The following is a 26,901-nucleotide window of genomic DNA, read 5'->3' as shown; positions in this document are numbered from 1 at the left end:
TACCTTCCTTGCTGCACCTCTCACAGGTCAAGAGGCAAGTAGAGGAGGCGTGGGAGAGAAGCGCCGCCATCGTCACTGCTGCTCCAGAGGAAGGAGGATCACCAAGGGAGCCAGAACTAATGAACCAGTAGCGGTAGGGCTACGCATGGCAGAAAGGTGGCAACTATACATACAAGATGACATCACCTTCCTAGTAGCCCTGCGCACATCGAAAACCATCATAGGAGCCACCACCGGCATCCCAGCAGCCCCAATGAAGCCCAACAATGTCAAACCACGGATACCAAAGTGAATTCAGTACCATTGGCTTGCCCAAATAAGTGACCCCCCTTAATCATAAAACTTCCACTAGCACCTAGATCGAGCAGCCCCTGCTGCGCCAAGATGCATGTTGTACCCAATCTTGAAGGCTTTCTCCCAATGCCACTACTATCGCTGAAGGAATTGGACAAGGAGCGCCATTGAGATGAAGAAAAAAAGATGGTTGGCTCAATAGCTTTGTCGATTTGTATCTATTCTGCCAAGAGGTTCACCCAGACCTGGCTTAAATAGGCCAACCTTGAAGATGGAGAAGCGAAAAGGAGCAGTTAAGATGCGTGATCTAGGCATACGCATCAGGGAATATGAGGTACGACGGTTCTCGGCGAAAGTGGTGAGACGGTGTTGGAAGTTGGGACTATTCAACACTCACATTGAATTTACCAGCCGGTAGACCAAATGGTCATGTAGGGACAGTGTCCATAGCACGTATTTCAGTCGGCTCGGCGTTCTAAACGATGGTGGAATTCAACCCCACTAGCACTGCCGCATTGATGGTTCAACCGTCGGTGCTAGAAGTTTCATCTACCAGTTTGATTCCTTTCTAGGCCTCTCTATCGATTCAACTGACGGTGGAAGTATCACACCATTGCTTGTCTTCTATAGTAGTGAAAGTGACGATAGTGGTAGCTCAATCTGTAGTAGTGCCATATGCTCTTTATCTCTCATTTCAATCAAGTGAGCTCGTCTCCAACTCTTTCAATGTCTCCTTACAGGTTAACCTAGGATGTGAGGAACGTTTATGGGTGGTCATGATCGCCCTTGGTCATCGGGATTTCATGACATGCAGGCACCACTACTGTTAGCCCTATTTTGGATGCCTACGTGTTACTCATTATGAGTTGCATTTCATTTAAAATGATGGACTACTTAATGATGATTCACTAAGTTAGACCAACTCACTCAAGTTAAACATGGCCTTTTACATATAGAATGGGCTGGGATCACTTAATTGTTTTGGCTAGCTTCTATAGAAGTCAAGTGTGAGCGGGTACTCACTCTCGCGCATGTAGGAGCTACACCAAGATAAGTAACCACTTAAAACTTGCAAGGGTGTCAACTTGACTCAATTTTTTCAATGTGACTAAGGACCAACCTCAATTTTAGATAATTAAGTGATGATCAAATGGTAATCTCTACTCAAGCGAGAGGTAAGGTCACTGTGAGTGTTGGATCTCAAGTGACATAGCTCGTGGAGTAGCTAAGGACCGTTCATGGCATAGTGAGTTTGTGTAACCACCTATACAGACCACATGTCGTGAATGGGGGTGGTAAGCCAAGTACTTAGTGGTGACTTGCTTATTGCGTGGATTCGACACGAGGGGTGATGCGATGTAGATGTAATGGCATTACATTGGTACCTCATCAAACCATTCGTTGATTTGAGAGCCACATTGAGGAAAGGTCAAAACTATGAGGCAGCCCTTATCTGGGCATGGGTATGGTGGTTCGTCCTTGGTGTCCGTGTGGGTACAATTGTACACCTTTGCATAGATCTTTTCGAAAGCCTGAAGTCTTTAGACAGACTTACTTGGTTGTTCTTACTTCTAGACTTAGTGTAGTGTTGATGATGAAACTTGATGATGAGATGAATTATGATATTGATCACCTAACTATGTTTCTCAATTACTACTTATCAATATAATCATACTTGGCATGAATTGAATCATAAATCATGCTCATATTATTTTTCAATGAATGCCATGTCTTTTATGCAAAGTTACAAACGCCTATTAAACCCTGCATCCACTAAATATATATGTTGGTATAAACCCTACAAGTACGCAATGTACTCACGTTGCCGCTGATAAGTTGTTTGGCATGTACATTCGACTTGGTGACTGTTGACGGTCATTAACATCATTCATAAACCGTCAACATATCCTGCATATATACTTAATTCCATCACCAAACATAGGTATAGGGGTTTAAACTAATAAATTCCATGAGTTTTGGTGAATCTATGTTGAAGGAGGATTTATTCAGAAAACCGTCAAGGTGGACCCAATCGTCAAAGTAAATCACGTTTATCCGCGACGGTATCGACTTGGGAAGAGTCTAGAACACTCAAGAAGACTCTCCACCGAAGATCAAGCCAAGAGGTTGCTAAGTGGGGCCGGCTGGCCCCACCTACAGGCCGGCCGACCTAGTGGGTCCACCTGTTGGTCTCTCCTTTGTACGTCGGTTTCCCACTGCCTTAAAGATCACATCTACACCATTGTTTCAAGTTGGTTTGATCCAAGGGTCCAGAATTGATGCTACCCCCTATAAATAGCAGCCCTTACCCCCCTCCCTGAGGCTATCCTGAAACCCTAATTCTTATCTCTCATTCAGATCAACACACACCAGGAGGATTAGGTCTAGAACTCTCCAATGTAGTAGATTAGTAGCTCGGGAGTGAGGGTCGAGTTGGGCTCATGCTCAAGTTCCGGATCTAGTCTTGGAGGCTCAGCAAAGCCTTGTATCTTCACTTCTACATCTTGTAAGACATATTATCAATTTATCATATTTCTATCTACATGGCTATGCTTACTTTGAATATATATCTCGCTTAGTTAAAGTTATCATTACTTTTGTGTACGGGTTCATAGAGCGCTTAGTCTGCTAGTTTACCGGTTTGGCTAAGTAGTCGAGTCTCGTGTAAGCATGGTGCTTATATGATGCTCTACCTATGAGTGCACCCTGTTCCCTGGCCGTGTGGTAGCAGCGGGAGGTGACAGCCCCGTTTATCCTCTGTAGTCCACCCCATGTGAGCAGGTTCTTAAATTGTAGGACCGTAGTCGCGTCAGTAGAGTTATCTTTTGTGGAGCTCTACCGTCTAGCGACGTCCCGAAGTACACAAGAGTAGAGTTAGTCTTAGCTATAGTTGGTTGTACTTTGACCATGTAATAAGAATATCATAGGAATCTACCTCACCCTTTGTTCTCCTTAGTTAACTAGTTTACATTATCTTAGTGATATGTCCCCTGAGTGTCATTATGCTTAATTCCTATCATTACCTTTACCCCTTGCTCTAGCTACGATGGTATGTTGACCGATAGATATTCCTTTATTACTCAATAAGTCTTTACTCCATTGTTTTCCTGTGGTAAAATATAAATAACGATACCTGGAATACTTACAGTAAAATGCTACAATGGTATTCTGTGCGCTTGTGGAATCCTTTATATTCTATTTGTACTTATAAATACCAACAGTGACCATAAGCCAAGCTCAATGAAGTTGAATTGTAGCAGACATCGGGACATATGTCCCCCAAATGAGCTGCAATTACTCTGATGATAGTAGAGAAGAGATTGAGAGTAAAACTTAGTCAGATCATTGGTTACTCAACGAATTAGCTTGATAACACATCAAATCGAGTCGTAACTTCTTTTATGGCCAATGATGTAAATGGTTACATTCTTCATCATAATATGATTGTGATATGTGAGTTGCTTGACAATTGGCTTGTGTGGTGTAACTCAACCATAAAAGATCCTAAAGAAGAGGTACGGATGGCACTCTCCTAGGGATCCTTGGTGTCAGTTTAGGCTAAAACGGGTCGACCAAGTGGATGGCAATCGGTTTAGCTAGATTGGCGCTCGGGACCCTCACAGCGGGTATCAGAGCTCAGGTTGACTTACACATGCGGTCCTCTTATCAAGCTTTGCTTAACTCAGTCATCGTGTTTCTAAAACCCTAATATGAAACCTCTATGCTTTAGGAGCAAGACTATAAGTTAACTTAATCCTTCTCTTTTAGCATATTCTAGCCTATCTCTATTTCACAACTAGTTTGTAAACCTTATTAAATAATTACAAGTCTATTTTCTAAAGTAGTGACTTAGCAAATTGACTATGAGCAAATGAGAGATTTGGGGCGGGATGACTAGGAGATCACCTAAGTGAGGAGTGCAATTTAAGTGAGACGTCCTATCAAAATCACATATCTCATACAAAGGATAGCATCTCATACATCATTAAGCTATATATCAAGCCATCATCACAGAAAATTTTAGCACGAGCCAAAGATATTACAATGACATGTGCAGAATCTCCAAACCCTTTGTCTTTGTGTCCTCCGGCTCCTCCATAGGAAACAGCAGGTGCTACCGCTCGTCAATGATAGTCGCTCATATTTGGCGTTCGCTGGTGGTGACGCACGTGGAGGAGAGCCGCTACCGCTAGGATGATCGCCACCATCGAGCTCCTCCTGCACGGCCCGGCAGTGAGCACAGAGAGGCGGCATCTCCTTGGCCAAAGCCGGACGTTTTCGAACGCTCCTCCTGTCCTCCACGTCGTGCTTTGCCGGCCATGTGAAGTATATCCATGTCGTATGGTTAATTGGTAAGTATGGTGTCAGATATCATGCTCTTCTAATTATGCTATTTTTTTCGCCACCACATGTAAAACTAGAAATATGGTTTGTAATTAAGAAATCTTATTAATACTCCTATCGTGTTGATCAATGATGTATCTTCATGAATATGACTTTTCTCTCTTTAGAGAATGAAGCCGGATACTTCTTCCATCATCTAAAAAATCCTTTTTGGATGGATTCTACCGTACACAAGCATTATTATATTTTATTATATATATATATACTCACCTTGAAATTAGTTAAATTGTAATTATTGACACTTCTACATCAATCCAAAAGAACTATAAATCTCTCTATAAAATTCCCACACAACAACGCGCGGGGTATCATCTAGTATATTTAATTGAAGATACAATTTTGTTTGATTAATGGAACAACAGTGACATTTTTCATATCGTGCATTGTAGTTTACATATATTTATTCGGTTATTTTATATTTTATATGTTGATTTTTCTTTCTATTTGGATTCTGACCATATAACTTCTAAAAGAATGTTTGGAAAGAAGTTGACTGGTATCCTACTGGCATGTTTGTAAAGAACTTGACTGGTATTCCACTAATATCTTGACGGAGCTCAAGTTCTTACCAAAGGATGTCTGTGGCATGTTACTCATAACATATATGTGCTCCAAATGCAGGATATAAATCTCACAAATGGCTTTCAGATACCGAGGTCCCTGATAAATTTCCTCTTGGGCATGTGGGTAGGAAATAAAATGTAACCAATAAATCTGTTCATTTGTATAACTGACCAATAAATCTGTTTATAATTCTACATGATCAATTTTTTACCACTGACCGTCGGAATTATCATTTAATTTATTCCCGTCTTTTCATAATTTACATCAACAGAATCGTCCGACAAGATGCTTCTAGTGAATGCCGAGAAAACAGTAGGCGCTGAGATCAATGATGCAGAAACTAAAACTGCAGAGGTCCAGAAGACACTAGATCAAAAGCGATTTTCAAAGCTTACATGTGTCTTGTTGACCAAAGAGCAAAATGATGAGTGGTTTGTTTGTCTTGTGATGTCATTTAGGCCCCTGAACTCTCAAAGTGTATCTTTATGGATCCAAACTTATCTCGAGGCGTCATCTAAGTTCAAGGCTCTCAAAATTTTATTTTTTAGTCCTCAAACTTATCATAATGGTCTTGTTCTGCTTACCCCATATTCGGCTTGTTCGGCTTCTTTTTTCAGCCGAAACAGTGTTTTTCTCTCACAACAATTCAGCCGGAACAGTGTTTTCAGTCAGTTTCAGCCAAGTTTTAGACCAGCGAACGGGGCCACTAGTGTCATCTAGGTTCAAACAAGCTCCAACCAGCAACCCACGTGTTAGTTTCTAGACTCTCTCCCTGTCTCTTCTAGCTGAATCTCCATGTTCTCTCCCTCCCTGCGCATTCAAATCTAGTGTGGCATCGCATCACCATCACCAACTCACCATCCCCACCCCATGTTCGTCTTCATCCTCGACATCAAATGCCACGACATCATTAGTGGTGATGGTGACAAGTCTAGCTAGTGCTTCTTAGACGAAGGAGGTAGGCGAACAATTGTTTTGCCATTAAGTTTCTTCCCCAGTCAAGAATGAGGTATGAATTCCAACTGTTGTGGCATATGGCATCATAACACGAAGTAGAACATGCCTATTTGGACCTAACAAATGATACAATATAGCAGGCTCTACACCGAGACAAGTCTAGGGATCTAATATAACATTTTGACACTTTGGGATCTAGATGATATACAAAGATAAGTTTGATGGCCCAGAAATGTGTTTCAAGTGTTTGGGAATCTAGGTGACATGACGGGACAAGTTAAGGACCGCCATCTCTTTTTGACACTCCTGCAGAAGTCACCGAAGAGGATGAATGGGCCTGAAATACGTGCTCCAGTCCAGGAGCTGATTGCAGAAACTGCAGATTGACTGATCCAAGCTCATTCACTGTATCCAAGTACAAACCACAGGTGCAAAGATTAGGATGCACATTGCAAACACGTCTATGGTTCCATTTACAAGGGGTACAGGAGAATCGTGAGTGGCTGTTTCGCATGACTGGCTAAATACTACAGACAAATAAAACCCGCAGCACCCAGCGCCTTGCAGCGATACGTGAACTGGAATACAGATGCTGTATCGCTTTTTATTTTATTTTTTTGAGTCGGCATTGTGTTGAGAACGCACTGCACTGGATTGATGCTGTCCGCCCAAAAATCAAAATCAAAAGGAGCTGATTGGTGGCGGCATTGGTTGGACTTTTCCTGGTGCTGTTTCTGCACAGATTTGCAGTTGATTTCAAAAGCAATCACAGGCAATCTGACGACGCTGCAGTTGATTTCAGAAGACAATGATTTGGTGCTCCAAACAAAGTACAGGCAGTGCTTGTCCAATGAGTAAAGTTCTGCTATCATGCACTAAAGAAAACAGGGAACTGGGCACTGTTCCCTTGCGGATCAGCAGATGAATAACTGGTTAGCGTAGCGAGATGCCTATTGTATCCATCTTGCATCTCAAGGTCACAAAGATATTTCTCTTTTTTCAGATGGAGTATGAAAAATCCATCAGATGATTATTTTACCATACCGACGAAGTAACTAAATCCCTTTCGCTATACTATACTATACACCACCTTCCTTTTACAATCAGATGCCCTACTACAAGCTTCGTTAATAATTGATCAATGGAAGTCTGGCTGCCCGGTTGAGGTCAGGCACCGGTGCCACATCCGACTGTTTGGATCGACAAACCTCGTGGATTTGATGACTTCTGGTATCGGCAAGTAAACATTGTGTGTGTTGCGCACCCCGGTTGTGATGCCGCTAAAACCCGCAAAGGCACCGTGAACCTGCAGGATTTACACAGAATGACAAATGGTTAGGAACGAAAAATGCAGGATTTTGTCATGAGGCGGAGAGGCAGCAAGGAGAAATGGTATCTTACAGCATTCTGACCAAGCACGGTGCACAGGATGGCATCAGATGCATTGGCACGCACAGCGCGGAGCATGTATGTGGGATCAATATACTTGACATCAGAATGGACTCTTATATCCTTGAAATGGGACTTGATCTGTGGCATGGCATGACTAAAGTTAAATAAGGTTCATCAACCATAAATCTAACCAACACAGGTAAAGCCATTCCACCCAGTGCCTCATGCCCATTACAGTGGCTGAAGATAAAAAATAGACTAACCTTCTGCTGAAGGTGGACACCAATGTCACTAAGAACCATGTTCCCTGATGCATCAGTTGCATTTGACTTTTGAAAATATTCCTGAAAATGCATCAGAACATTACTTCTTGAACAATTTGTATAACCCAACATATAGAAAAGAGAGTTACTTAAACTGGATTTCTCATATTATACACGAGCAACCACAGTAACAACATAAAAGACACCCAAACTGGTGCTAGAGGCAACACGATTATCTTTTAATGCAACAGGATCTAACCTGTCCTGCTCCTTCAGCAACGCAAACCAGAGCAAATCCCTTGGTCTCTATCAAGTGCTCGAGATGTTGAAGAACTCCGTTCGGTCCATCAAGAGTGAATGGTACCTTCATTTTGGTTACCAATGATTTAGATTAACCAGTGTGGTACATGGGGATGCATAAACAATAGAAGAGTTCGGGCATGTTTGGATTGCAGCCTAAGGTTGCCACAACTAAGCTTAGGCAGTCACAGTTTTCTTTGCCAGTGTTTAATCAGCCTAACTTCTTAGGGCCTGTTTGGATCCAGGGAGCTAACAATTAGCCCTTATTTTTGGATGCCAAATAAGAGGGCTATAAACATGGGCTAATTGGTTGTTAGAACCCATTAGCCCTTATTAGCCCATATTTAGCCAATTAGCACAACATGGGTTAATTTTTAGCCTTGGGATCAAAACATAGTCATTTGGCCCACCTGTCATAGACTGAACCAAGCGTGCTCTTCATACCTCAGGTATCAGACAGATATCTACTTGGCCACTTGACAGGGAGGCATGCATTGTGATGAAGCCGCTGCTTCTTCCCATCAGCTTGACCAATCCAATGCCATGAAATGCAGAATGTGCCTAAGTCCAATAAAATGTTAACCACAGGCACTCTGTGCATACATTTCATAAGATTTATATGTGCTTGATAGACCAAGATGTTCCTGAAGGAATCACCTCAATGTATGCAGAGTTGATAGCTCTTTGTGCAGCTTCCACTGCAGTATCAAATCCAAAGGTCTTGTCCATCAGTAATATGTCATTGTCAATAGTTTTGGGGACACATACAATCGATACCTGCAGTTTTCTCTTGCGGCACTGCATTAAGAATGTTGTGACATAAGTAGTCATGGAAGTATGAGCCATTCAGTCATGCTATATTTATCCAGAACAACAAATTTTTAATACTATATGAGAGGAACTCAGATAAGCTGCCTATTCATTACAATGAACATTGGATTCAATATACCTCATCATGTATAGCATTAGCTCCAGCATGTGTTCCATTTCCACCAAGTACAAAGAGCATATCAAGCCTCCTAGCCTGAATGTGGCATGTCGAAATTAAGTTGATGAGTCTTTCATTTAGTAATTATTGTAGACATATTTTGCAAAGTAACAGAAGGACATATACTTGCCTGAATACTGTCAACAATGTCTGAAATGTTTGCACCACCGCGAGAGACTCCTAAGAAGCTACCACCAGCAAGATTGATATTTTGGACTACATGCCTAGAAAGCTGAATGAAGGAAAAGAGTAAGTTCCCTTCAACAGGTCTATCAATGTTTCCAGATTAAAATGAAGTAGAAAAGAATCTTACCGGCACTTCTGATAAGTGATCCTCAAAAAATCCACGGAACCCATGCTGTATCCCAACAATGTTTTTCACCCCATATTTTTCAAGTGTAAGCACAATCTACAAGAGAGAAAAATTGATCAAATTCAAAGCTTAGAATGTTGTTCTGTATAATGCAATTTTAAGAAATTTTCATTCTAAACAGTACAAGATCCACACCAGTTCTAACCTACCTGCCGAATGACATCATTGAGACCAGGGCAGAGCCCACCACACGATACAATCCCAGCCTTCACATATTGAGTCTCGAAATATATTTGTTTGCGTGGACCAGCACGGTGCACCCTGGAAATGATAATAAGTTAGGTTAGGGAAATAAAAATAATTTCTACACTACAAAATTTGAATTCATGTAGTGGCACCACCATTGTTCAATCCAGCTACAATCAGGGTCAATGCAGTCAGCTCCAGCAGAAGTTGGTGAGGCAAACTTAATAACCTGAAGAAGCATTAAGTTTGTAAGGGTAACTTCTAATCCATCTACTGTTGTTTACCTGACTGAACAAGTGAGATTTAACACTTGACTATTTCCTAGAAACAGAAAAGGCTCATTTTCTATTCAGAAGCAGTTCACGTTAAGCAGTATCACAAGCATGCACTTGAATAGCAAGATTGATCCTACATGGCAAGAAAATTATAGTTTTTGTGTGTGTGTGTGTGTTATGTAGAGATCAAGACACTTAAAAGTTCAAGTCATAAATATATATTCACTGTAATTTATCTCCCAAGTGAAACAATTATATATAAAGAATATCGTGCTATATATAACTCAATCTAGAAAGTATTTTCTTGTGGACACAAAGCATGCCTCGGTAAATATATAACTCAATGCTAAACGGAGACCTTCAGAAGTGCTCTGTCATCATCATTCACATAGCCGTTCCATGATTCTTGCATGGTACCATTCACATTCTCAAGAGGGGTCCTGTTGTAGACAGAGTAACAATATTACACACATCAAACAAATCCTAAAAGACATTCGGTCACAACTCACAAATGGTATAAAGTATGAGACCAATCAAATATAAAGGAAAGGAGGGGAAATACGTCACCTGCTCTTGAGAGAAAAAGTAGTTGGCCTCGGTTCCACATCAATTACATCTCTCAAGTGTGGCAAGCTGAAGCGCTTATCGAAATCCTCTTGAAACTGCTTCTTCCAGTCTGGATTTGTGAAGTCTAGTTGCGGTTGATCCACAGATATGGCTCTAGCAACCAACTGATCTGTCCTAGATTTCCTGTCATATCCCACCCATCGCAATCTACTGCTGGTGGGTACTCCGAAACGGCCCAGGTGCTTCTGGCCTGAACTAAACGAACCAGTGTACTCCATTGGCGCTAGTGCCATTGTTTAGAATGCTCAGCTTGCAAATATCCTGCAGGATAGGTTCCAGCTAGCTATCAGTATCAGATTGAGATTACGGTAAAAGTATAATTATTAACAAGGCTCCTCGAAGAGCCACCCTCGAATTCATGTAAATGAATTAGAAAATAAATTCAGAAAAAAAAATAGTAGAAAGAAGAGACAGGATATTCCTACTGTCCTACACTACATAGAACAAAGTCAGCTTGGCGTATTGTTAAAAAGACGGACGATACGAGCATCCAACAATATTGGTAACTGGAGTTCCAACGACTGAAGATGTACAATTTTCCATGTGCATACTGGATACTGGATTATACTATACCGAAGTGGGAAAAGATCATAATAGACAGACCAAAGCAACTTCTCTTTTGCGGTGGAAAGGCAAGAAAAAAAAAATCTATCCCCTTCCCACTGAACAACCAACCAATAGAACAAAATTCTAGAATCAGTGTCATTGCCTGCCGCAAGCCCACAAACCAATCACAACAATCGCACCCAAAAACGACCAAACCTGCCGGCCGCGTCAGCAAATCGAACCGGACAGAAGGGGTAAGATCACCTCTGATCAGCAAACTCACCTCTCGCCGCGCCTCAAACCAGATTCGCCGGTGATGCCTGGCTGCGGCACACGCACGAGGTGATCGATGGACAGAGGAGACGGGGCCGAAGAGGCTTGTTGTTATACGGTTCAGGGGAGGGAGCCCGCCACCTCCTCGATGTCTCCGTCCTGGTTTCTTGGGAAACCTGTCAATTTTGTTTGTTCCTGGAATAACGAGGGATAAAACGCAGACTTTTTTCTTTCTTTCTTCTGCCGAGCGTCAAGAACAACGACGAGGAAATTTGACGGGCTGGTGGGAGGAAAGAGGAAAAGTCGGGGCGCTGACTGCCATGAGGCTCATGCGTTTCCGCCAAGCGCCACACCCCTTTTCGGCCACTCTTTTTCTTTCGTCCAAAACTCATGTGGTCGTCGGTTGGACCGGTGTTCTTGCAGTCCGGCCAAGGATGGACCGAGTTTTTCACGGTAATACTAACAAATTATATACTTTGGTTCTAAAATAAATTTGCATCTCGTATCTTCAAAACTAATGAATTTTAAATTCCATCAAACATATGAAAGTATTAACATTCATAATACCAAATAAACATTATTAAATAATTACGTCAATACATCTATTTTTTTAACAATTTTATAATACATCTATTTAGATATACAAAATTATGATACCGAATGTGCTTATTTTGGGACAAAAGGAATACATGAGAAGATAGCTAAAGCTCATGTCATATTCGATTGAAAAACTTTAATCGTATAGCCAACTTCTACTTGCAGATGTTCTACATCCAAGGTTAAAATATTATAAAAATTAGGTGGAATCAATATTCTAAATAGCAGGCTATAGCGGTTTACACTGGTTGCCACTACAACACTTGTTGTACTAAATAGCATGATATAGTGGCGCTACATCGACTAAGTATAACCCCTCTGCTAAATGCTATACCTGCTATTTAGAACACTAGATTATATCAAAATAATAGTGGTAAGAAAGCATCAAACTAACACTGCCTAGGGTCCTGTACAAGCCACCGCCTAGGGCCAGGAAACGCCGCCACCACCCTTGTTTTCCCCACTGTCGCCATGCCTTTGCCTAGAGCCAAAAGATGGCAATGGGAGGCATGGCGACCCACGACCCGATACCCGACGGGTATTTACTCCATTATGGTCTAAATATGGACTAAACACACTATCCACGGGTACGTAAATGAACCAAACCCTTCACCCATCGGGTACACGGGTATGGGTATGTTCTAGCAATCCCCGTACCCATTTACCCATGGGTGAAAAATACCCGGCCCAAAACTAAATAAGCCCACCAGCCCATGTAAAACCCTAGGTTCACCCACCGGTCCCGTCTGGCGACTTGGCCGCTGGAGCCCTCGACCGCTCGAGGGAGGCTCGATGCCTGGCCTCCCGCCGCCGAAAAAATAGGCGCGTGAGTAAAGCGCGTCGTTGCCTCGCCTCGGCGCTGGCAGCCTGGCACCGCAATCACCACTCACCAAAAAAAAACGTCGCCGCCCGCCCGCCCCTCGTGACCTCGTCTCGCGTATTCGCATCGCATCGAAGCGTCAGGAACTCGCCACGCCATGCCAGTGACGGAGCAACTCGAGCGAGAACGGTGATATGCTATTATTTGTCTAATTTTATGTGCTCTGGTTAGTGGTGGTTGTTGTTGAATTGTTGATTTTCATGTGCATGAATAAATTATTGGCGGGTACGGATGACCCGCCGGGTATGATTTACCCGGCCGGGTATGGGTCTGGGGAAAATTCCCCACCCATGGCGGGTATGGATATTCTGGCGGTACCAATTTTTTATGGCGGGAATGGGTCTGGGGTGGCCGTACCCGATGAGGATTTACGCATTGCCATCCTTACTAGAGCCTCTCTCCTTCTTCCTCTTTGGTATGTCTGTCGGGAGGTAGGAAGGAGAGGGGACACATCTCTCTTTTTCGTAGTTTTTACATCCAATTTGTTTGGGTAGAGTCCAAATAAATCTACCGGCGAAATTAGACGATTTCCAGTCGGGATCTTGTTACCTATGAGGACTTCAGTGATTGTCTCAATGAGATCGTCGTTGCAAACATCGATTTTATCGGCAGGCGACCAATTTGTGGCCATTATCTGCAAGGAGAGGGGTGCTCCTTGGGCACTCCCAACAAGGATAGTTACATCAATCTTGTCGTCAATGGTCGCGGAGAGGAAATCAAGCATTGGAGGTAATGAATCTGCATCCTATGATATACCCCAACGATGCAACTGTCGATATTTTTTCATCGATTCATATACGTTTTGGACGGGTTCTAAAATATTGGATCTTGCGGCACGTCCAATGTTTTGGAGTTGATTGGTGGATCCAGCATAAGGAATGCACTTCGAGTTTGGTGTTCAACAAGGCTATATGTTCATCTAGAACATTACCTGCATCGAAATAAGCCACTAGGGAAGAAGATGATGGAAGAATCTGGATAGAATATTGCATCTTATTTATTTCAAATTTTTCCATATGTAATTTGGGATGTACTATGCCAAATTTTAATATAAATTCCCCTTCCCTTCGCAAAAAATAATTGTTGTAAATCTAGCACAAGTCATGTGTAAATCCAGTATAAATTGTTAGTGACTGAAATTAGGTTGTTCCTAAAAAAAGTGACTAAAATTAGGTGTGGGAGAGAAGATTTTCACCTTGATATTAGTTTATATTTCCTTCCATATATGCTATTTAGAATAAAATATAGAAAAGAAAAGCAAAAGAATTAATCATTGGAAAAGAATATTTGTACCCGGGCATAGAGTAATTAATCTCTAGGGACAGTCTCAACCCAAAAACTACGAGGTAGTTTCCATACTTGTTAAATCATGTAGACACTATACATAGAAACTATATTTCCAAGGCATAGTTGTTTCCAAATATTTTTTTTTCAATCACATGTCTTCTCTATATCATCTAATTCCCATGAAATTCATGTGTTCCAAAGGGGCCTTAGTATGCACTCCCTCCATTCCAAACTATAAGTCATTTTAACTTTTTTGGAGAGTCAAAGCATCTAAAATTTGACCAAAACTATATAGAGAATTAAAAAGATTTATATGACATCAAATAGGTATACTATGAAAGTATAGTTAATGAAAAATCTAATGATATTTATTTGGTATCATAAATGTTACTCCCTCCATTCTAAATTATAAGTCATTCCAACTCTTTTGGAGAGTAAAAATATTTCAAGTTTGACCAAAGTTGTAGAGAGAATTATAAAAGATTTGTGACATCAAATAGTTATACTATAAAACATAATTGATGAAGAATCTAATGATACTTAGTTGGCGTCATAAATGTTATTATCTTATTATATAAATTTGGTCAAACTTGATATGCTTTGACTCTCCAAGATTTTTGGAATGACTTATAATTTGGGATGGAGAGAGTATTATTTATTTATTATATAAATTTGGTCAAACTTGATATGTTTTGACTCTCCAAAAAATAGGAACGACTTAGAGTTTGGGATGGAAGGAGTACACCACATATATTGGATAGTAGCAATGGAGTGAAACCACATATATTGGATAGTAGCAATGGAGTGACTCAAATTCGGGTTGATATTTCATCGGTAAAGCTCAGAAGCTCTGTTGGTGGACCACACCACGTGACGCCAGCCCAGACCCCTCTCTCCATTTCTAAATAAAAAATCCGCTCATCTATGTACTTGTTCCCATCCGCTCGCTCGTCACCTCCAGCACTCGGCTGCTGGCTCAGCCATGCACGGTGCACGACCGCCTTCGAAGCGTAGCGCTCGACCGCCGACCCTGCCAGACCACTCCAGCGTGCCACCGCCGCCATCCTCCGCCACGCCTTCGTCCCCCGTCGCGCCGTGTCCATCCTCCGCTGCACCTAGGGTGCGCTGGCCTAAGCTGCCGAGCAGGTGCTCGTCCAAGGGTGCTCGCGCAGATGCTCGCCCAGGGTGCTCGCGCGCCTCGCGCAGCTGCTCACCTTGGCCGTCGAGTAGGGGCTCGCCTAGGTGGTCGAGCAGGTCCTCGCCTAAGGGTGCACCGGCGAACTCCATGTGCCGCAGCGGCGTCGAGCTCTGCGATTCATCTAAGCAGCAAGGTGACATTACGCATTGAAAACGCATGTGACAAGAGTAAGTTTCAAGTGTTTTAGATGTTTCATCTGAATGTTGTAAGTGTTTCATGTGTGTGGGGGTATTAACCCCTATACCCTTACGGCTAGGCTTGGGCCGGCCCGGATCAGAGGGTCTGGCCCACTAGAAGACGACGCGTGGCCTGGCCAATCTGCTCGGAGTCTCACGCAAGGAAACAAGGTAGACTTGGAGATCAAGCAAGATCCTAGTCGGTTAGAATAGGAATCCTTATCCGGCCACCTATGACAATTGTAACTGGTTAGGATTAGTTTCCAGATCTGTAACCCTGCCCCCCAGACTATATAAGGCGGGCAGGGGACCCCTCTTAAAAAACATCTCTCATTGACATACAACAATACAATCAGACGCAGGACGTAGGTATTACGCCTTCACGGCGGCCGAACCTGGATAAAACCTCGTGTCTGTCTTGCATCACTATCTCGTTCATAGCTTGCGCACCTGTCTGCCGATAATCTACTACCTTAGGCATACCCCTAGATAGACTGCCGACCATATTTCGTTGACAGTGGCGCGTCAGGTAGGGGGTGTGCGTACTGCTCCTCAGATGAACAAGATGGTCATCATCCCCGGTTCCATGGCTACGCCGAACGGCCTCACGTTCATCGTCAGCCAGATCACCTGGACCACTAGCTCCGACAACTTCATCGCCATGACCATGGAGGAGGCGTGGGTCCAATCTGCGTCGACCACTGCTTCACCAGCATCAGCTATGGCTCCGACCACGTTGGATCTGGCTCCGGCCACACCAGCATCGTCTTCAGCCACGCCGATAACTCGTCGTTCGCTTCCTCGCTATAAAGGGAAGCAGATCGACAACACCGACCTGCTCAACTCTATCGATCGGGTCGGCACCAAGCTTGCTGAAACCCTAGCTCTGGTAGATTCGATTCAAAATCAACCTACCAAGCAGGTAACCACTACCCACAATAGATCTACCCGACCAGCTTGGGTCAGTCGTCCTGCATGACTCGATATGGATCTCGTGGTCACGTCTACTCCTGAAGGGCGCTCCGTTCATCGCCGGCCAGCCCTTGCAGCGGGTCTCCGGCTCTCTGAGTGCGAAGCCTTGATGGAGAATTACCAGGCTCAGCCCTATGGCCTGCAAAACATTGTTTCCAACAACGCGTACAATATACAACGCTGCTTGGATCTGTGTTTTATACATCGACCTCGGCCAAAGCCACGCAACTTCGTCAACATGGTTCGGATTGAGGAGTATCAAGAAGGATCGGTCCACATAGTTCAAGAGGGCGGTTCAAGCTCCCCGTCAAGCATCGCATCTATTGGCTCCGTCCACACCGAGCTTTAGCATCGTGATAATGAAGAAGTTGAATACGATCTGGATATCCCAAACCACTCCCCGGGTTTCCCACGATTCCCATCCTTCCCACCAAGGCAAGGAGACTTGATCAATGTTGTCAGTAATGATGAGCCACCGGTAGTCGATGAAACAGAATAAGAAAGGCTAGCACGCGAAGCACGCAATATTGACCGGTTTAATTGCAGACAAGCCGAGGCAGAAGAGGAGACACGATGCATAAGGGTCCAACCACGCGATCTCAACAATGCCTTTGATAGGGTAGGGGAAAAGCAGGTCTTTAGGACTGCAAGCGCCAACGTGGCTGTTGCTATGGCGACAATGCAACGACTACCCAATACCCCGAAAATCCAGGCAGTTCGTGATGATGTACAAGCTTACCTGACGGCTGCTATAGCTCATACCATAGAGATTGCAAACCAAGCTCGGGCTCCGTCCGTCTCAGTCGAATCAAGCCGTAGCCGCCAGTACTCAAGTCGCTCATAGCCACCCAACCAACGTGGCTCGCGCAACAACGACCCATTAGACAACCATCAAGGCGGAAATGGTGGTCATGATGGTGGTCGGGACGACAACCGTCGAGACAACTACGACAATTGCCATGATAACCATGGTCGCGGGGTCAACCAGGGGGGCAATCAGGATCACCGTGATGGCAATAACAATCTCTGCCATTACCTCGAAGAACGTGATCGGCGTGATCGTATTAACCAAAGAGCCAACGATCGTGCATCCCACGAAAGCTATCGCAGTATGGAATATGATACCACCCACGGCCCTCCGGGTTAGAAGTAGTTTACTCCTCACCTTCGCCAAGTCGTATGGCCCAAAAACTTCAAGCTTAAAAAACTCCAGAAGTACGACGGCAAGGAGAACCCCGAGTTATGGGTCATGCTCTACGAAACCGCGTGTAGATCAGCCATGGCTGATGAGCACATCATGTCTAATTACTTCTTAGTCGCCGTCGACCATGCAGGCCACCAATGGCTGGTCAGCTTGCCGGCAAACTACTTTGATTCTTGGCAAGAGCTCAAGCAAGCATTCATCGACAACTTCATTGCTACTTGCGAACAACCCGGCAACAAATATGATCTGCAGCGGATTCAAGATCGCAAAGATGAGCCACTACGCGAGTACGTCCGACGCTTCTTGGAGATGCACATCAAGGTCCCATCAATCTCCGACAACGAGGCAATCAAAGCTTTCATCACTGGTCTCTGCTTCCATGATTCCATCAGGGACAAGCTCCTCCGCAAAAGATCTGAATCGGTCACAGCGCTCCTAGCCACTACTAAAAAATATGCGGACGCCGATGATGCTAAAAAGATAATCATCGAAGAAGCAGCAAGGGTTCCACGCTCCGACCACCCCCCACACTGTGACGACTACCGCAGCGACCGTGGTCGGAACAACAATTTTGATCGCCGCAACCAGCGCAACGATTCCTGTGACGACCACGACCAGCGTAATCAGCGGCGTAATCGCCTTGACGATTACAGGGCAAGCATGCTCGGGAAGATGACGGCGAGGTCAACACCGTTAAAAAAGGTGGCGGACGTCGCAACTACGAAGAAGACTACGCCAAAGCATTGAAAGGACCCTGCCAGCTCCATCCCAAGTCAAACCATACCATGGAGAATTGTTGTGTTCTCAAATCCATCTACATGTGCCAACAGGCTTCGGATACATCCGACAAGCCTAACGACGCAGGGGAGCAGCGTAACAAGGACAACGATGATGAAGACGTGGATCCCCATCACAAGTACGTCAAGCCAATCGACCACGTCCACACCATCATTGGGGGCAGAGTGTCCATCAAGACTAAACGAGAACGCAAGCTACTTGCCCACGCTTGCTTGAACGTGGCCAATGCCGACAACTTCATCGCCGATCCACGACTCCCTCCTTGGTCTGACCGCGAGATCTCCTTCAGCAGAAAGGACCAATGGGTCGCAATACCTGAGCCAGGGGGTTTTCCTCTAGTTCTTGATCCTTGTATCAACAAGGTTCAGTTCGATAGAGTGCTGATTGACGGTGGCAGTTCCATCGATATACTGTTCAAGAAAAGTTTGCTAGCCCTGAAGATAACCCAGGCTAATCTCAAGCCATACGAGGCACAGTTCTAGGGTGTTCTCCCCGGACAGAGCTCCACACCTTTTGGGCAGATTACGCTACCTGTGCAATTTGGTACCCCAGACCACTTCCGCACCGACTACGTCAACTTCGTGGTCGCCAACTTCGAAGGCACCTACCATGCTATCCTTGGCTGACCAGCGCTCACCAAGTTCATGGCCATACCGCACTACAGGTATTTGGTGCTCAAGATGCCTACTGAGAAGGGGGTTCTAACTCTTAGGGGCAACATATACGTAGCTTACACCTGTGAGGATGACAGCTTCAAAATAGCTTAGGCTCACGACCTCTGTATTCGCATGGCCGAGACCATGCTCGACGCCAAGAAGACCCTAGCCAATCACCTGGAGATCCCAGAGCTCGAGGCCCCACGCAAGAACATCAAGTCCAAAGAGCACAAAGAGATCCAGCTGGTCGATGGTGATTCCAGCAAAACGACCCTTATCGGGGCCAACCTGGATCCTAAATAGAAAGACGCGCTCGTTAGGTTCTTGAGAAACAACGTGAGTGTGTTCACATGGAAACCCGCTGACATGCCCGGTGTACCTCAGAACTTGATTGAGTACTCCTTAAATGTCGATGGCAAGGCCAAACCCATCAAGCAGAAGCTATGACATTTTGCTCGCGACAAAAAGGAGGCTATTAGGGTAGAAGTTACACGGCTTTTAGCAGCCGAATTTACCAAAGAAGTGTATCATCTAGAGTGGTTAGCCAACTCGATTCTTATACACAAAAAGAATAAGGAATGGAGAATGTGCGTTGATTACACTGATCTCAACAAACACTGCCCTAAAGACCCCTTCGGCTTACCTCGCATAGACGAGGTCGTAGATTTAGCTACCGGTTGTGAGCTACTTTCCTTTCTCGATTGCTACTCTGGTTATCACCAGATCACTCTCAAAAAGGATGACCAGATCAAGACATCCTTCATCACGCCCTTTGGCGCCTACTGCTACATGACCATGTCGTTCGGGCTCAAGAACGTTGGGGCTACCTTCCAACGCGCCATACAGGCCTGCCTCAAAGACGAGATAAAAGACGACCTCGTCAAGGCTTATGTTGACGATGTAGTTGTTAAAACCAAGGAAGCATACACCCTTGTCGACAACCTCGAACGTACCTTTGCAGCCCTTAACACATTCCAATGGAAATTAAACCCACAGAAGTGCATCTTTGGTGTTCCATCTGGTATACTGCTCGGCAATGTCGTCAGTCACGACAGCATACGCCCTAACCCAGAGAAAGTAAAAGTTGTCTTGGACATGAAGCCGCCCAAAAAGGTGAAGGATGTTCAGAAGCTTACCGGATGCATGGCTACCCTCAGTCGTTTCATATCAAGATTAGGCGAAAAAGGACTACCGTTTTTCAAGCTGCTCAATACATCCGAGAAGTTTGAGTGGTCGGAGGAAGCAGACGCTGTCTTTACACAGCTGAAACAATTCCTTACATCACCTCTGGTCCTCACTACTCCTAGAGAAGACAAAACCCTCCTGCTTTACATTGCGGCAACTAATAGAGTGGTCTCCACTGCCATGGTGGTCAAGCGTGACGAGCCCGACCACGTCTACAAGGTACAACGACCAATTTATTTTGTCAGTGAGGTGCTCAATGAATCCAAGACCAGGTACCCATAGATTCAGAAATTGATCTACGCCATACTAATCACATCCTAAAAGTTGAAACACTACTTCGACGGATATCTTGTGGTGGTCATGACTGAGTATCCTCTGGGAGACACCATTCGTAACAAGGATACAAATGGGTGCATTGTCAAATGGGCAATGGAGCTATGCCCTTTCTCCTTGGAATTTGCAAGCCGTACTACAATCAAGTCTCAGGCACTTGTCGATTTCATCGTCGAGTGGACAGACTTAAGCACACCTGCCTCTCAGGGGCCCGCTGAGTATTAGAAGATGTACTTCGACAGCTCTCTCAACATCGATGGCGCAGGAGCAGGAGTCCTTTTCGTATCACCATACAGGGAGCAGCTCCGATATGTCCTCAGGATTTATTTCCCGGCGTCTAATAACGCCACCGAGTATAAAGCATGCCTACACGGTCTACGCATTGCGGTCGAGCTCGGTGTCAAACGTCTCTATGTCTACGAAGACTCGGCTCTGGTCATCAACCAACTCAACAAGGACTGGGATATGACCAGTGAAAAGATGGACACATACTGCAAAGCGATCAGAAAGCTGGAAGGCAAGTTCTATGGCATCGAGTACACACATGTGGTCCAGGACAAAAATCAAGCAGTAGATGCGCTGTCAAAGTTAGGATCATCCTGATCCAAAGTCCCACATGGTGTATTTGTTCAAGACCTGCTCACGCCCTCCATCAAAGAAGATGATCCTACGGTCGACAAGCCTCCAGACCAGCCATTGGTGGCTACGGTTCCGGAGTCGAACACCACCAAACCACCTCCAACCACTAAGAAGCTCGACTAGAGAGTACCTTTCATCAAATACCTGACAGATGGTAGCGGTTACACCGATCGGATAGAAAACGAACGCCTGATGCGTCGCAGTAAGCAGTATCTGCTCGTCGATGTCAAATTGTGGCGCAAGAACGTGAAGGAGAAAATCTTGATGAAGTGTATAACCTAGGAGGATGGCAAGCATCTCCTAGACAAAATCCACTCTGGCTCCTATGGCAACCATGCGGCCTCGAGAACGCTGGTCGGCAAGGCTTTCCGAGCAGGGTTCTATTGGCCGTCAGCCATAGCCGATGTAGAGAAGCTAGTCCGCCATTGTGAAGGTTGTCAGTTTTTTGCCAAGAGAATCCATGTACCAGCACATGAGATTCAGACTATACCAGCCTCTTGGCCCTTCGCATGCTGGGGACTGGATATGATTGGGCCTTTCAAACCGGCCCCTAGAAAATTTACATGCGTCTTTGTGCTGATCGACAAGTTCTTCAAGTGGATAGAGTACATGCCCCTAGTCAAGGCATCTTCAGAAAAGGCTGTCGCATTCCTCGACTAGGTCATCCATCGCTTCGGCATACCCAACAGTATCATCACTGATCTGGGTACTCAGTTCATCGAGAATGTTTTTTGGGACTTCTGCGATGAAAGGAGCATAGTAGTAAAATACGTCTTGGTGGCACACCCGAGAGCTAATGGACAGGTCAAGCGGGCAAATGGTATGATTTTGGATGCACTTAAGAAAAGGATGTACAGAGAGAATGATAAAGCTCCTAGAAGATGGCTTAAAGAGTTACCAGCCATGGTCTGGGGTCTCAGAACCCAGCCCAATCGCAATACCGACGTATCACCATACTTTATGGTTTATGGCGCTGAGGCAGTGCTCCCAGTAGATATAGCCTTCAGATCGGCATGGGTAGAGAACTTCGACGAAGATAAGGCCAATGAAGTACGGGAGCTAGAAGTGAATAGTGCAGAAGAGAAGTGGCTCGATTCTTGCATACGTACAACCAAATATCTTGCTGTTTTATGCAGGTACTACAACAAGAACGTCAAGGAGCGGTTCTTCGTGGTCAGGGACCTAGTCCTGAAGTGGAAGATGAATCAGGCCGGTGTACACAAACTCGCAACCCCATGGGAAGGACCCTTCATGATCAAGGAGGTTACACGCCCTACGTCTTATAGGTTAGCTCGCCTAGACAGCACAGACGTACCCAATTCCTGGCACATCGATAAGCTTAGGCATTTCTATGCTTAGCTACTAAGATATGTACTCCTCTTGTACTTTTGATTTATTTCAATAAAGCTATTGGGATTTCTCCGACCACTCTAATGTGTCACTTCGAAGTCTATTGTTATTCTAACTCTACCAGTTAAAACCGACCATCATTCCTTCTCGGGTTCTCGGAGCAGGCCCTGTCTCCGGTTCCTCCCAACGCGTGCATGGGATCCGCTCTCTACGCTACGGGTGATCGGCAGGTGCTCTCTGGTTTGACTTGTGTGTTTCTACATGTGCACAAGCTACGCATCTCACACTTCGACCACAAGACAAACCAGGGCCATACAAACCTTTTCAGGATGACATGTCGACTAAACTGGTACAACTAAACAGAATGCCAACATATTCTAACTTAGTTATATCAACACGATATCCGAGCTTAAACACGTTTTCTACAAAACAAATAAGCTTATGTTGATATACAGTTACGTTATTACAAGCTTGCCTAAAAAGGTCCAAGTTTACAATAACCCAACTACATCTTCTTCTATAGCTATAGCCTACACTATTGGCTGGTCAGGGCATGTGGCACCTGCTGCTCGCTAGGACTGACATTGTGCAAGGGTCTCGGGGACTCTGGCATTGATCGAGCTAAAGAAGATGGCCCCGCCGATGCCTGGCTGGTCGAGATTGCAGGCTTCACCGGTTGGCTTGAAAATGACGGCGCTCCCAGCTGACTTGTTGACGGCGTTCCTTGTACGGGTGGTGTCACACCTCCACACAGGTTAATATCGCTAATTATTTTCACCGACAAGTCTAGCTGGGTCATCCGTAGCTCCTCGGCCTTGTCTGGATCTACCTCCTTCGGGTATCCAGCCTCCAGGCGCTTGAGATCGATCAGGGGGTAGTGAGCACGTACCATGCTTAGCACATGTGCACCTGCGTACTCTTCCGCCTCCTTCACGAACTCCTGGAACCATCCCCATGCCTGTTGGCATCTCTCGATCAACCCTAGCTGCGGCGTCCTTAGCACATCTTCTGCTAGTGCTGGATCAATGAGGTTAAGGACTAGCAGAATGCCCTGTGCCACCTCCTGGGACCGGCTTTTCTAGGTGCCATGGTCCTTGGTGATCTCTTGGCATTGCGCCTTCTAGCCGTCATGGTCTTTCATCATGGCCTCCAGATGCTTTTTTGCATTGATTTTTATAACTGCAAACCGCACACGCTATTAAAATGTTAGACCACGCCAAACTACGGTAGGCAACAAAAATGAGCAAAGGCGGTTGGACAACTTACCTTTCAGCTCCTCTGTCATCTTGGTCGTGTGGTCCTGGAGCTACAACTGGTCTTGCACTAGTTTTCTGTTGTCCTCGTTCAGGCGATCACACTCCATGACCGCACGACTGTTCTCCTCTCGGAGACGGATCACTTTAGCTTCTAAGCCTACACTATAGCTGTTACTACCAACAATGCAACAACACTTGTCAGTAGTCAGTATGATAAAATGGCTACTTACTTGTTCTTTCCCACTCTTTATTATTGAGCTGGTTGACCAGGTTCTGGTTCTAGGACTCTTGCACCATCTTTTCATGATTGGTGGCTTCAAGTCGCTGGCGTAAGCGGTCCACCTCAGCCGTCAGCTCCTTGTTGCTTGCAGCGATCCCCTCGATCTGGTCGAAGCATTTCTTGCGGTACCTTGCGGTCTTCATTAAGTCCTGTGTGCAGATAGCTAAGTAAGACAACTATGACTAGATAGCAAGACCAATGGGTGAAGCGAAGCTTACCTGCACTTCCGTAACAAGCCGCTTCGCCGCCCGTTCAACTTTCTTGGTTTCTTCGACCTCCGGGACTTCCTCATGGATAACCCATTGGTCATTCCACCAACGCGACACATAAACATGTTGTCGCTTGTCTTGTGGATGGCCCAGGACCTCCTCTACCTCGTCCTCTTTAGGTTCTTCTTTGGGTCCTGGTGCTGGCCCCAGCATCTGTGATCATCACAACCTCCCCATGAGCTGCAGCGTCGGTAAATATGGTCTGTGCTCTCACCTTCGGCCGCTGCTCCGCGGTCTACTCCATTACCCTCGATGCTGAGGTGTTGCCCTCAGTAGGTTTAGCGCTCGGAGCACTCATGCCTGGCTCAGCTGGTCCCTCGACCACCTGCTCGGGGACTGTTGTCTGACTGCTCGCTTGCTGAGGCCCCGACAGATCTTCTACTATGGGTTCCTCGGTGGTTGGCTGCTGGGCAGTCTGCTCTGTACCTATTGGTAGTGCCATGCCACTTCTGGCTAGCTGGTCTAGACTTTCTGTGGACGCCGAGCTAGTACATCCGAAATAAGTTCATAAGGCAATCATATTCAACGCAAATTGCTAACTTACAACAGGGTTACAAATACTTACATGTTGGAAGCACGGAATGATGTGGAGAAGGCGAGTCCCTTCGGTTGTACTTGCTCCACGTGCTGTGCGGGTGACTCCTGGTCTCCCTCTACATCCAGCACTGTCGCTGGGCCTTGGTGCTCACCCCTCCGCCGCTTGTTCTTCGTGCTACAGTGGTCGGTGGCGTGCTCGGTTGAGTTGTCGCTCCCGTCGCCGGCCGCGTTCCTTGCCCAGGTACTCCCGAGGTTGCCCTAGCTGCATCCTTCATCGCCATCGGCGATGTAGGTCCCACAGGCATGGAGGAGCCACCTTGCTCCATTGACTCTAGTTGCTTCCTCCTTTTTTCGAGGGACAAGTCAAAAGGTGTCTGCATCCTCTCCCTCCTCTGCATCATCGTCCGACCAAGCAAAAATCACCTACCGACGCTTGCTGGCCGAGTTCTCCTCTGGGCCCCCTCAGGCTCATTGATATTTAGCACTCCCCCGGTGAGCAGGGTGGTTACTGATCTCTTCTTCGACTGTTTGGGGGTAGCCGACCACTTACTAGCAGCTTTGGCCGATGCCTCCTCTCTAGCTTCGAGCATCGCCTAGTCAACGTCCTTGATCCTGACGCTGGTCTAGGTGGTGGGATCAGCTTCTTGTGGCCAATCTACTCCAGGGGGTGGTGACACAAACACTATCGCTCTATCACGACCATTAAACTAGGTAAAAAAAGGGGGAGTGCACACAGTAAGTTTCCACTTACCCTACCACAATATAAGACTACGGGTACGAAGCAAGACAAGTTACCTTTGGGGGAGGTCGGGCAAGCTTGAAAGCATGCTCGATGTCGCTCAATCTGGCATAATTTGGATCGGCTAAGTTAAATAGCTCGCCAATTCTAGCTTTGACTTCAATTTTGTCAAGCGCCCTCTGCCTCGTCCTCGTCGGGTCTGTACTCCCTTGATACTCATAGCCAAGATGTACCCTCCTCTAGCAGGGCTGGATCCGTCGGCTGATGAAGCTCCCGACCACGCTCGGACCGTCCAGTTTTTTCCATGGGATCATTCCAAATATTTCTGGGATTTGTCCAAGATGCTCAGGTTTCTCCGACCAGCTTGTCTTCTTCTCCGAAATGTAGCCCGCGTCGCACAGCGTGATCGTGTTCGGCTCTTCTCGGATGTAGAACCATTTTTGTCTAGTTGTCGAGTGACGTGTTCCATGGGCAGTGCAGGTACTGGGCTTTCATGTCGTCATGGAGGTTGAGGTACACACCCCCGGCTATCTTCGAACCACCGCTTCCTTTCTTCCGCAGACAGAAAATATGGTGGAAAAAATCGAAATGGGGCTAGAAGCTGCCATACGCTTCGCAGAGATGAATAAAAGTGGAGACAAGGAGGATCGAGTTGGGATGCAGACTGCAAATCCTAATCTCATAGTAAAGACAGAGCCCCTGAAGAAACGGATGTACCGGAACCCCAAATCCCCGTTTAAAGAAATCCTCGAACACCACGATCTCACCTGGTTGTGGATCGGGGTACCCCTCGCCCTCCGGCGCACTCCATCCTACGAGCTCCTTGTTGTGGAGTACCTCCATGGTGATGAGGTCTTCAATGGTCTGCTCATTGCTTTTCGACTTCCACCATTCCTTCGCCATGACCCCTGCTTTCTTCTACGCATCACTTTTCGCCATGACTCCGGTCTTGCTGGTGAACAGGGAGTGTTTTGATCTTCAACAGGAGCGGGGGATTAGCAGAGGCGGCAATCGAAATGGTGGCGGATTGATTGGTGGCGATTTTGGATGTGTTAGGGTTGGTTGGCGAGAGGAAGATGAAAGCTGCGGTTGCGAATGACAAT

General features: G+C 45.6%; 1 protein-coding gene across 1 annotated transcript; it reads right to left on the bottom strand.

The window, feature by feature from the left end:
- Positions 1-7,183: 7,183 nt before the first annotated feature.
- On the bottom strand, positions 7,184-11,809 carry LOC136489257 (ATP-dependent 6-phosphofructokinase 5, chloroplastic-like). Its single transcript, XM_066485947.1, has 14 exons — positions 11,453-11,809; positions 10,564-10,884; positions 10,355-10,436; positions 9,877-9,950; positions 9,685-9,796; positions 9,476-9,571; positions 9,293-9,394; positions 9,124-9,198; positions 8,832-8,972; positions 8,619-8,735; positions 8,134-8,238; positions 7,875-7,955; positions 7,621-7,749; positions 7,184-7,525 (listed from the first exon to the last, which is right to left on the bottom strand). The coding sequence occupies exons 2-14, from the start codon at positions 10,854-10,856 to the stop codon at positions 7,358-7,360; spliced, it is 1,575 nt and encodes a 524-aa protein (XP_066342044.1). The 5' UTR covers positions 10,857-10,884; positions 11,453-11,809; the 3' UTR covers positions 7,184-7,357.
- Positions 11,810-26,901: the final 15,092 nt, after the last annotated feature.

The sequence above is a fragment of the Miscanthus floridulus genome, chromosome 1, assembly GCF_019320115.1.
Source record: "Miscanthus floridulus cultivar M001 chromosome 1, ASM1932011v1, whole genome shotgun sequence".
NCBI classification, from domain to species: Eukaryota; Viridiplantae; Streptophyta; class Magnoliopsida; order Poales; family Poaceae; genus Miscanthus; species Miscanthus floridulus.
Note: the sequence above shows the minus strand (reverse complement) of the source record. Positions and strands in the feature narration are given on the sequence as shown.